Raw genomic sequence first — 12,787 nt, 5'->3', positions numbered from 1 at the left:
GAATCAAAACTGAACTGACTTCAGCTAGTGACACTACAGACAATGCAGAGCTGCTTTACAGCATATTTAACCTCTGTTTGCATCAGTGATTTTCCCGTTTATCACTGTAAAGCTGCTTTGAAACAATATGTATTGTATAAAGCGCTATGGAAATAAAAGTGACTTGACTATTATTTAAGGAAATACATTTAAAAATCATTTTACATATGTATTTAATGTGAGAGAAGCTGATGAGGGTAACAGCTGCTCACTCACCAGGCGCTGAAGTCTCCATTCTGAGAGTGGAACTGGCTGTAGAAGTCTGGACTGAGGCCGGGCTCAGGGGGCATCATACCGTCTGTACACACACACAAAGTATATAGAGCAAACAAACGTATGAGACAGCGACCCAGCAGAGCCACTTCCACCCAGCAGCTCTCCTCATTTATCTTCCTGACAACCTCTCACTATGACAAGGCTTTGATGACACCAACTCGACGGACGATCAAGCCAAAATACAGCATCACAATTCTCGTGAAAAATCTGAATCTAAATGTAAGGGTTTTAACTTTCCATATCTGTCAATTTGTGGCACAGGATGTCAATCAAGTCATGTCAGGAGACAAGAAAACAGTGAACGTCTTTTGTGGTCTCAGCCATGTTCCTCTAAGGGGTGTTTTGGTGTGTATGTGTGGTTTCGAACCAGTGCTGTAGAAGAGATCAGGCTGCTCTAGGGCGTCCGGGTCGTCTCCATACAGGTATGGCTCTGCATCCTCCATCTGTCTGCTTTCCACCATCTCCAGCCACTGCGAGTTATGCCAGCGAAACTTCTCACTTTGGATCTTCTTCCCCCACTCTTCATCATACTCCTTTGAAGAACACACACAAACATGTATATTTATTCGCCTGAAATGTGTTACTCCCCTCTAACCTAAATTATACCACACAGCTGTGCAAATTTATGTTTTTAAGTTGTCAAAACAGGGCTGGCACTCTGTATTTCAGCGCCAGTTCTACTTGAACTCCCCATAAGAGATTTCCAGTGAATATCTCAGAGGGTCCCATACACTGTCATGTCTGGCAATCTACCATTTACCGTTGCACAGACTTCTAACACCGTCCGGACCCTCCGCAGCAGATATATTTCATTCCACAATGAGGGCTTCTGTCTGAGCAGGTTTTTCCCTATAGGCTGTGGCCGCTGATGGAGCCACAGGGAAACAGACTCTGGTTTAATCCAGTGATTAAAGGTGCAGAGCCCACAGACTGGGTGGAGTGCCACACACAACACACAGGTCGCCCACAGCCGTACACTTTCTGCCCAGCTTGCACTTTTGGTGAGATGGGGAATCAGTTGATTTTGTGTTTTTGGATTCTTTTGCCAAAGCATGTCAAGTGTGTCACTCTGTCTACCTCCATCTCTTCTAAAGAAATGGTGATGAACTAGAGCGATTCTAAGAGAAGTGTGACTATACAATCAGTTATTTAATATATAACAAATACAATTTAATCAATTTACACTATACACTATGTTCAAAAGTTTTGGTGGCAGTAAGATTTTGTAATGTTTTTGAAAGAAGTCTCTTATCCAGCTCACTAGGGATGCATTTATTTAATAAAAAAATACAGTAAATATTTTTACAATTATTAAATATTATTACAATTTAAAATAAATGTTCTATTTGTATATATACACTACCGGTCAAAAGTTTGGAAACATTACTATTTTTAATGTTTTTGAACGAAGTCTCTTATGCTCATTAAGGCTGCATTTATTTCATAATAAATACAGAAAAAACAATAATATTGTGAAATATTATTACAATTTAAAATTATGGTTTTCTATTTTAATATACTTTAAAATATAATTTATTTCTGTGATGCAAAGCTGAATTTTCAGCATCATTACTTCAGTCTTCAGTGTCACATGATCCTTCAGCAATCATTCTAATATGCTAATTTGATACTCAGTTATTATCAATGTTGAAAACAGTTGTGTTGCTTAATATTTTTTTGGAACCTGTGATACTTGTTTCAGGATTCATTGATGAATAAAAGGTTTAAAAGAACAGCATTTATTCAAAATATAAATCTTTTCTAACAATATAAATCTTTACTATCACTTTTTAGCAATTTAACACATCCGTGCTGAATAAAAGTATTAATTTCTTTCAAAAGAAAGAAAGAAAAAAAATTACTGACCCCAAACTTTTGAACAGTAGTGTATATTGTTACAAAAGATTTCTATTTTAAATAAATGCTGATATTTTTTATTCATCAAAGAATCCTGAAAAAGTATCACAGGTTATAAAATAATATTAAGCAGCACAACTGTTTCCAACATTGATAATAAATCAGCATATTACAATGATTTCTGAAGGATCATGTGACACTGAAGACTGGAGTAATGATGCTGACAATTCAGCTTTGCATCACAGAAATAAATTATATTTTAAAGTATATTAAAACAGAAAACCATAATTTTAAATTGTAATAATTTTTCACAATATTATTGTTTTTTCTGTATTTATTATGAAATAAATGCAGCCTTAATGAGCATAAGAGACAATAGTAATAGTACAAATAGTAATGTTTCCAAACTTCTGACCGGTAGTGTGTGTGTATATATATATATATATATATATATATATATATATATATATATATATATATACACACACACACACACACACACACACACACACGCATTTAAAAAATAAAAAAAACCTTTAAAGTTATACAGGTTTGGAGTTACAGGGTGAGTAAATGATGACAAATTAAGTTGTTAAGAAATCTAGTTTTCAAATGCTTTTTTTTGTTACTATACTAAACTGAAGACAACAAATTAATTGTTACTCTCACACAGTGGGAAACACGTCTAGCATCCTTTGCACAGAGCTGATCTCATAAAGAAAGATTATAAAGTTAACCATCTCTGCTTAGACAAAGTATTAGATGTACCAATACTAACTCATGCTGAGGCTGGGATTTTTTTCAGCATTAGCTCTCTATGGTGAGACAACAGAGGGGGGGAGGGTGCAGGAGGAGGGCTGCTGGAGTTTAGAGCTCAAGGCCAGCTCTCTGTCCCGGGGTCTAAAGGCCCACAGAGGCGTCCTGCCGCCGCCTGCTCCGCTGAATGAAAATATGGATTAATCAGCCGAGGCCCCCTGTGGCAGAACCTAAGTAAATAAGCCCTGTTTCTCTTTTCTTTGCGGTGTCCATTCATCATGTGGACAGCAGTGCAGAACTGCGCGGGAGCCCGGGGCAAGAAGCAAGCCCAGAGGGCCAGTGAGAATACACACTCACACAAACCTGCACCCACTATTTTAAAGAGTTAGTTCACCCAAAAATTAACAGTCTGTCATCATTTACCCACTCTAATGTCATTCCAAACCTGAATGACTTTTTTTCTTCTGTAGGATATAAAAGAAGATATTTTGAGAAATGTCTCAGTGTTTTTCTTTGTCAATGGCCTAAAATGTTTGGTTACTAATAGCAACATTCTTCAAAATATCTTGTTTTGAGTACCGCAGAAGAAAGAAAGTTTTGAAATGACATGAGGGTGAATTAATGACTTCATTTTTGGGTCAACTATTTCTTTACATCCGTTCTAGATTGTTAAGATATATAAAATATTAAGAATATTAAGATACTTTCTCAAAAAAGCAAAAACAAAGCTGTTGTTGACACTTGTAGATCAGGGTTGAACCAGCTAATCAAGGTCTTTAGGGTGACTTAAAAAAAAAGGAAAACCTGTACCACAAACGAGCTGCTCTGAGACACATAAAACACAGAATCATGAGCTGCAGTATTTGTATTTGCAACACAACAAATTGCAGATTGTTTTGTAATTGTTTAAGGCCATTTTATGATTAACGTGGGTCATACGTCTTCTCTGGTCAGAAAATATGGAAATCAGATGTGTTGGGGCAAATTGGAGGTCAATTCTACAGGATGTTGGCCCTCCAGGAACAAGATTGAATGTAGATGCTTTGAGAATCGTTTTGAAATCAGATCACAACTCCATGAATCAAAATGGAGAGGATGTTAGCTGACAATGTACAATTAAAAAGACTTAAAAAGAAAGTTATGAACCTTGCTACCATCATATTTTTTCACTTTTAAAATCATCCTCTCCTCTCTTTTATCTTAATGAGCATAAGCGAGACTTTTAATGTCAAATTAATCTGTAAAATTAATTGATCTTGAGATGGCACAAAGCAATTGATAAACATGATTGTCTGAAAGAATATTTCAAATCATATCAAATAAAAATCTTTAGAAACTGGAAAAAAGTATGTTTCATAGAATGGCTGCTGAAAGTGTAAATCTGCATACTTGATACCAACGTCAGCCTCAGTTCAAACATGTCAGTCTGCTGAGCCAGAGCTATACATCTGCACTTTCTCTGTCACCACGGATACAAACCAGATCCCACACGCATGCTTTTATGTGGCCGAGGCTTAACGAGCAGGCTAATAAAGTGAATGAAACACTTCCCCAAACAAACCTGGCTCTCAGAGTTCACCACCAATTACTGCTATCTAATGTCAGTGAGTGAGCATTAACTGCAGAGATTTTATCAGCACTGTAAACACACATGGTCAGCACTGAGCAAAAACTCACACAGGGGTCTCTGATTCAGATTTGAGTGCACATGTGTAGTGGGGTTGTTTTAGAATACTTACGGCAATAATGTCCAGAGTGTTGTCACACACCTGTCGGATCTCCACATTTTTGTCATGCATTAGGTCGATGAGGTAAGCTGGGGCCTCTTGGAGATACGGTTAAGGAGTTCACAATTCATTGACAATTAAAGGCTAATAATTGCTGAGTTCAAATTCATTTACCATAATTACAAATCTTCACTCAGTAAAAAAACATTCACATTTTCATCAAAGTGAACACTGCTGAAATTTTATAAAAAATTAAAATAAAAAATTTAAATTTTTATATGAAAACCTCTATCCAAATTTGTGTTCATCATATTACATTTTATTAAAGCAAGTGCCACATAAAAATAGCCTTGGTCTGAGTTTGAGTCCATTGGTCTGGGTCTCAGAAGGTAAAGTTTTGGTCTGGGTCTTAAGCGGTCTGTTATTAGCCTGGATGTAGTTCTACCTCAGAGGCATCAGGCATCTGTAAAATATTTTTTCAGGAAACCCAAAAAATGTGCTTCATGTTGTAACATAAAACAAATATTATTTAATATGTCTGAATCAACCGGACTACTTTAGGCTACACAAACGAAAGTCATTTTTACTGGTTAGATCAAGCATAAATAGATTTGTAGGGTAACTATTGTATCTTTCCACTTTTTACAGTTCAGACAAACCAGTTTTTTTTTTTTTTTTTTACATTCTCCTTCTGTCTAGATGCTAAAATAGACCATACAATAGCATGTAGCTGCAGTATTGAAGACTGAAGGACCCAACAGTATCAATGCATCAGTGAACACAGGCCAAACAGCTGTCAAAGACCATTTACCAAACATTTGCTCAAAATAACACACACACGGAAAATCAATTTATTGTAACAAGGATACGAGTGTCCTTAATGATGACATCTCTGGTGGCCTGGTGGAAAACCATCTGGTAGAAGACGTAGATGATCTGACACACAAATTCATCATCTTCCTGTTGGGCTGGAAACAGCAACACAAGCAAATGAAGAACAATACTTTGAGCTCACGAAATAAAGCATTTTGCTTCATATAAAGAAGGCACACTCACTTCCTTATCACGAGAATATCTGCACATCAGCATTAAGCTGAAATGCAATACGGGAAAACTAACAAACACGCACACTCTAGAGCAGCTGTGCAGGCATTTCCTATCCAATGGTGCCTGTTCATGCGAGCTGATGTTCAAAAAACCTCCTCCAGTGGATCATGTTTATGTATGAAGGCTCTCGTGAGAAGCCACCATTTGGGGAGAGTATCAACTTTTCTTCTGAAACGATACAGAAAGCTCCTATGGAGAACTGTGCGGTTGTAACTGCCCCCTCCTAAATTTAATAAAAGCCTTTATTTCAATTTTGATCTGGCTCAGAATGAACTCGTCCCCTGGGATTGAAATTCCTCTAGAAGAATGATAGCAAAGAGGCTTTAGCTGCTCCATGGGACCAGATACTGAATACCGCTACAGCAAGAAGTTGTACAAGCTTTGCACAAGCTACAAATAACATCACAGTGAACATGTCAACGCCTCTTCAGATGAGAAAGAGCCAATGAACGAGTATACGAACACAAGTGCTGAAATGATATGTATAAATAAAACAACACCCCAAGCATCTGTCAATGTGGCGTTGCCACATAATGCTTATCAGAAGGGAAACAAATGTCAGATTTGTTATTGCATTGCTGTGATCAAAGTTTCAAAATATTATATGGCATGTAGTGCAAAAACATTTCGGATGTTGAATGTCATGTAATTGAGACCATTGTGTCTGGAGTGGGATAACAAAAAGTTGCCAGTTCAAGAGGTTTCTTTTCTTTTTCTCTTTGAGAGGAGCTGTATATGTTGGGACGGTCCCGATCTTAGTCCTCCACCTCCTTGCTGCTTTAAACATTTATTCTTTTCATGGCAAGGAAAAGCCCCGCCATCAGGATTTATTGAAATGAGGGCTCACATTGAGCAGAACCAGCAAATCTGATGCATGCCATGAGCCTGGTACTTTCCTGTTCTTGAAAACACTGTCACTTCCCAGCACATAATGCATAAAGCGAGAACCAGCCCTCCGTGTCCCTAGCAGCCATGGGCTGTTTATTTATTCTAATTTATTCTAATTTAATATTAGTTTAGTCTAAATAAACTCTTCAAAACTCATTTCATCAGATCACATTAGAGAAGACAAAGCATGCCAAATTGAAATCTGGTACTTGAGTGGCTACAGACACGCAAAGCAGGGGGGCAGCTGTCGCAATTCGGCCAAACAAAAGTAGAAATGAAAACAGCGCTGATCTTTTCCTCTGAAATAATTTTTATGGCTAGCGATAATGAAAAAGATTTGTTTGTCAAGAGAGTTTGGAGATCCGTTTGTTTCTTTAAGCACTCATGCACTGGCTCAATGGTAATAAATGTGTGTAAACTTTGGCAGCACTCTTACCATTTAGCAGCTCAATAAGAGCAGGAATGATGCCGGACTTTGCCAGCATGACTGCACAGGAGTCGTCCATTGACACTGTACCGATCATGATCACCACCTCCAGGATCAGGTCATCCTCTGCTGAACCTGAAACACAGAGGTCAAAGACCAAATCTGGTTGAGTATGATGAAAAAAATGGTATATCATACTACTCGTAGAAGGAATGCACAAGGATGACTTGCTACCTTTGCCAAAATGTGTAATATATGCACATTTAGTAATATATACTAACACTATATAGACCTACCATTTCAATTGTGACAAATAAATGAGGGTGATGTCAACTTAAAGCCCTTTTGAGACTTATCATGATTGGACTGTCAAAAGTTAGGCCAATTTTACACAAAAATGGACTGCACATATTTATCCCTGGTATAATAAACGGACATCTCTCACTAAAGTAAACGTGAGAATGATATGTAGCACAATATACCATACTGAAGATTAAAATGTTAGGGTTGCATACTGGTTACTGTTTCATATAACATTTATAACACATTTATAACATATTTATAACATGAAAAATATTTATAATATGAATATTTTGAATGCTACCAATCCACATAACAATTTAACAAAACAGGATGCACAATGCAGGATAAAGTATGGGTAATTGACATTAAAAACTTTTGAAAAGTTGAGATGTCTTGCAGAGTATCTTGCTATACTCTATTTAAAACTATTTTAAACAGCATTTTGAAAAATTACACATACAGTTATACATTTTGTAAGCTCAAATTATTATTAGAGAGATGGCATAAACTACTTATACTTCTAAAAAATCATGTCACACTACAGGACCTTATAATGAACAAAGACAGAATTATGAAAAACTTGTCAATCTACATCACCTTGATGTCAATAAAAAAGTACCAAGGGCATGCTATGCGAAAATTACTCGTATACAGTGTAGTACTGCAGTGTATTACACCTACACAAACAGGTACATGTTAGCTTTACCGGGTTTGAGGTGGTCTTTTAGGTAGGGCACCAGGTTGTATTCTTTCAGCAGGAGCTCCCAGTCCAGGTCAGGTATGGTGAGGTTTGCCATTGTACCCAAGCACTCAATAACAAACTCTTCATTGCCCTCCAGCTTGATCTGAGCTGCCAGATCACCCACATAGTCCTGGAAAGTAAATGACACCAAATATCGCTAGATGTTTCATGTAAGACATCATTTGGCACAGAAATTACAAATATTAGGCCTATCAAAATATCTAAAACAAAAATTTAATTTAATTTTTAAAAACTTGTTAAATTTTTAAAAAACATTTTTAGTTTAAAAGTGATTGACTGTTATAAAGGTCATTTTAATAACATGACAATGCTAAATGATGCTTTGATGTATTCAGTAAGTTTATAATGTGTAACTTGTAACTCTCCATGCATGGCAGAAATATTGTATTTACAATGAAGAGTTGTTTCAAGGTTCCATCGTGTTGTGAGACGTTCCTGATCATTTTCATCAGCAGTGGGTCCTTCATTTTGAGTGCTCTTTTCATCAGCATCTTCAATCCATTACCTGCAGATAAAAAAATAATCAGTTTCAGCCAGAGTTTAATCATAAGTTTGAACAGACTTCATGTATTATTTATTACAGAAGAGCAACAGTTGTCAGTAATGTGTGACAGTATGCTATATGACATGTAAACACAGATGTTTGTGACAGTGTAGTTCAGTGTTGCATGTCATTCCAGGGGAAATGAGATACAGGCTCTTACCCTCACAGATTATCTGAGCATTAGTCTTGTTAGCAGCCAGGTTGATGCAGAAGGAAATGAGCTCGGTGTCGATTCTCTCTTCACCAAGTTCAAAGAGCATTTGCATGAGCTGCTCACACACAACACAAGATATCATTCAAAATTTCAAAATTACTATACCCAAGGTATCAACATACATGTGTCATACATGAAAACATTGAATCAGCTATAGCAGGGATTGACAAAGTTTGGTTGGGACAAAAGTAAAAAATCAGAAATTTCAAAGGAATAGTTCAACCAAAAATGAAAATTCTGTCATCATTTACTCACCCTCAGGTTGTTCCAAATTTGTATACATTTTTTTGTTATGTTGAACACAAAGAAGATGCTTTAAAGAATGTGGGAAACTAAACAGTTCTGGGGCACCATTGACTTTCATAGTATTTTTTTTTCCTACTATGGAAGTCAATGGTGCCCCAAAGCGGCCTGGTTACAAACTTTCTTCAAAATATCTTCTTTTGTGTTCAACAGAACAAAGAAATTTTTACAGGTTTGGAACAGCTTGAGGGTGAGTAAATTATGACAATTTTCATTTTTTGGTTGAACTATCCCTTTATGGTAGTCCAAACTGTCTTTACACTGCTGCAAGCATTTTTTTTTTTTTTTTTTTTTTACAGAGGTGGGAAATTTATTTAAACAAAGATTGCAGGACACAGTGTATCACTGTCACGATCACCAGCTGGAGTGCCCAGGATATCCACCAGATGGCAGTTTCAGCTGTTTCTCATTTACCCATATTAACTCTGTCTATATAAACCTGGTTAACTCAGTCACTCTTTGTGAAGTCTTGTATATGTCATACTGCATTTCCTTTGGTTTTGACCCTGTTTGCCTGAGTTCCGGTCCTGGTATCTGTTTGGACTGTTTGCCCATATTTATGACCTTTTGCCTGTTTATTGGATCACGTCTTTGGATTACCCTTAATAAACTACTGCATTTGGATCCTCAACCTTTGCGTGTCCGAGCAGTTTGTGACAGTCACGTGCTTGAAGGCACACACTGATTAACATGATAGCATGTTGAAAATGACTCTGATCCTTTTATACTGGTTTAGTCCATTCAGTTTGCATATAATGATGCTTCAGGTTCACCTACTGTAAAAATTAGTGTGATTCCAAATGTACAGTAAATTAGAAAATAAATATTTTATTAATTATATTTAGATTATATTCAGTATAATGATGATTAACATAATTATTTATATTTTAATAATGATACTACCAATAATAATAATTATTTTTATTAATAGTAAAAGTAGCACAATTATTTATTTATAATTATATTATAATTTAAAAATTTATTCATTAATAATGATAATAATAATTAATATGTAAAGGGTTAGTTCACCCAAAAATGAAAATTCTGTCATTTATTACTCACCCTCGTGCCGTTCCACACCCGTAAGACCTTCGTTAATCTTCGGAACGCAAATTGAGATATTTTTGTTGAAATCCGATGGCTCCGTGAGGCCTGCATAGGGAGCAATGACATTTCCTCTCTCAAGATCCATAAAGGTACTAAAAACATATTTAAATCAGTTCATGTGAGAATAGTGGTTCAATATCAATATTATAAAGCGACGAGAATTTTTTGGTGCACCAAAAAAAATAAAATAACGAATTATTTAGTGATGGCCGATTTCAAAACACTGCTTCAGGAAGCTTCGGAGCGTTATGAATCAGCGTGTCGAATCCGCAGTTCGGAGCGCCAAAGTCACGTGATTTCAGCAGTTTGGCGGTTTGACACGCGATCCGAATCATGATTCGACACGCTGATTCATAACGCTCCGAAGCTTCCTGAAGCAGTGTTTTGAAATCGGCCATCACTAAATAAGTCGTTATTTTGGTTTTTTTTTGGCACACCAAAAATATTCTCGTTGCTTTATAATATTAATACTGAACCACTGTTCTCACATGAACCGATTTAAATATGTTTTTAGTACCTTTATGGATCTTGAGAGAGGAAATGTCATTGCTCCCTATGTAGGCCTCACGGAGCCATCGGATTTAAACAAAAACATCTTAATTTGTGTTCCGAAGATGAACGAAGGTCTTACGGGTGTAAAACGGCACGAGGGTGAGTAATTAATGACAGAATTTTCATTTTTGGGTGAACTAACCCTTTAAATATAATAAAATATAAATGAAATCCATGTTATTGTTGTTGTTGCTATTGTTGTTGTAAACAGAACTACTTAAGAATAAGAACTACTTACTATTATAAGAATAATCACAAAGGAACAAATAATCTGGGCTGACAACTGTCTGACAGAAAAGTACCTGGAAAATCTTAATGTGACACCTGGAATAGTATGTCACAACGAGGAGCATGTGTGGTTTCCAAGTGTCCTCAGAGTGATATCACAATAGACCTATTAAAGCACAATTTAAAACTGAGGAGGATTGCAGAGTATGTAGAGTATCGTGCAACAACCAGAGGGAAAACAAAAGAAATAAATGATGAAACAGACGTTTCCTGACAGAGAGAAGTATTAGTGCTGTCAGTGTTGGCAAAGGGATTGTTATTTGTGTTTTTATTCATGAGCCAGAGAGAGCTGAGGCAATATCCCACAGTCCACTTCAATCAGGTCAACACTGCAGACATAGGACATGCCAGGCCTATCTTAAGGAGGTAACTGGTCAGAAGCCAATGAATTGAGCATGTCTAGGTGAAGAGAAAAATTAAAAGATGAACAGATGAAGAAAGATGAGCTTCATAGTCCGCAATGGGCACAGCCATGATGTGGGCTGGTTGGATGTTAAACAGGAAGGCACAAACAGACCAGCGCAGGCCTGTGAAGAGGCAGCAGTGAGCAATCAGGCCTCTCCCATACTGAGTATCACATAACCTGGTCCCAGGCCTCCAAATCACGCAGTCTAGACTCACTGGCACCTGCTTGCTCCTATTTACCAGCAATGGGAGGCCCTGCCTCGTACCCCTGAGTCATCCCCTCCCTCCCATCTCCGTCTCTGAGCTCTCCATGGTTTCATAGCTCCATAACCCCTGCAAGCATTTCCTCACACACACACACCTCACAGCTTTGAGTAATTATAGCAAGACCCCTTTGTGGCAGAGGAATGGGTCCAATGCCGGGCCTCTCCTCACCAGTTCAGAACCCAGAGCAGGGAGGCTGTTTGATCTAAATCCTCCCTTACTGAAGAGGGTCCAGGCTAACTGCCAGAGCAGACCTGAGGGACACCAGATCTACTGGCAGAAATGGACAGACTGACTTTAGCTATTGATGAAGAGTCAGGGGAGTCTTCAAAGAGAGGAAAAAAAAGAACAAACTGACACACAAAAGAATGAATTAAAGAACAAAAGAATGAACAACTGAAAGAATAAAAGAACAAACCACTTAACAAAAAAAAAAGAAAGAACAAACACAAAAGAAAGAAAGGAAGAAAGAACAAAAAAGAAATGTAAGAAAAATCAAACAAAAAAACTACATGAAAGAAAGAACAAACAAACGTAAGAAAGAATAAATTAACAAAAAATGATAAGAAACAAAGAATGAAGGAATGAACAACTGAACAAAATTGAAAAAGACAGAATGAACTAAAGATCAAACAAAAGAATGAAAGAACTAAAAAGAATGAACCACTGAAAGAAAGAAATAAAAAACAAACAAAAAAAGGAAGAAAGAAAGAAAAAACGAAACAACCAAAGAACAGTCAAATGAATCAAAAGAATGAACGAACAAACGAAAGAACGAACAAACAAATGAACGAAAGAAAGAAAGAAAGAAAGAAAGAAAGAAAAACACTGCATTCTTCCCTAAGGAGTCCCGCAGCTATTCTGACATCATGCCCCAACCGTCTCCAGGCGGATTGGCGGAGCGATTAGGTTGAGGAATTTAACTTTTTTTCTTTCTTTTTTTTTAACAAGCATCTGGTAGGCATTT

General features: G+C 36.9%; 1 protein-coding gene across 1 annotated transcript in view; it reads right to left on the bottom strand.

Moving 5' to 3' along the window:
* The window catches only part of LOC127523828 (kinesin-associated protein 3-like), a 34,850-nt gene that overhangs the window by 9,758 nt on the left and 12,305 nt on the right, over nucleotides 1-12,787 (bottom strand). The window contains exons 12-19 of the mRNA XM_051914927.1: nucleotides 8,848-8,956; nucleotides 8,536-8,648; nucleotides 8,087-8,252; nucleotides 7,087-7,212; nucleotides 5,525-5,623; nucleotides 4,668-4,753; nucleotides 683-848; nucleotides 256-337 (exon numbers count right to left, since the gene is read on the bottom strand). Coding sequence (XP_051770887.1) covers nucleotides 256-337; nucleotides 683-848; nucleotides 4,668-4,753; nucleotides 5,525-5,623; nucleotides 7,087-7,212; nucleotides 8,087-8,252; nucleotides 8,536-8,648; nucleotides 8,848-8,956 — 947 coding nt within the window. The remainder of the gene's footprint in view (nucleotides 1-255; nucleotides 338-682; nucleotides 849-4,667; nucleotides 4,754-5,524; nucleotides 5,624-7,086; nucleotides 7,213-8,086; nucleotides 8,253-8,535; nucleotides 8,649-8,847; nucleotides 8,957-12,787) is intronic.

The sequence above is a fragment of the Ctenopharyngodon idella genome, chromosome 2 (genome assembly GCF_019924925.1).
Source record: "Ctenopharyngodon idella isolate HZGC_01 chromosome 2, HZGC01, whole genome shotgun sequence".
NCBI lineage: Eukaryota > Metazoa > Chordata > Actinopteri > Cypriniformes > Xenocyprididae > Ctenopharyngodon > Ctenopharyngodon idella.
Note: the sequence above shows the minus strand (reverse complement) of the source record. Positions and strands in the feature narration are given on the sequence as shown.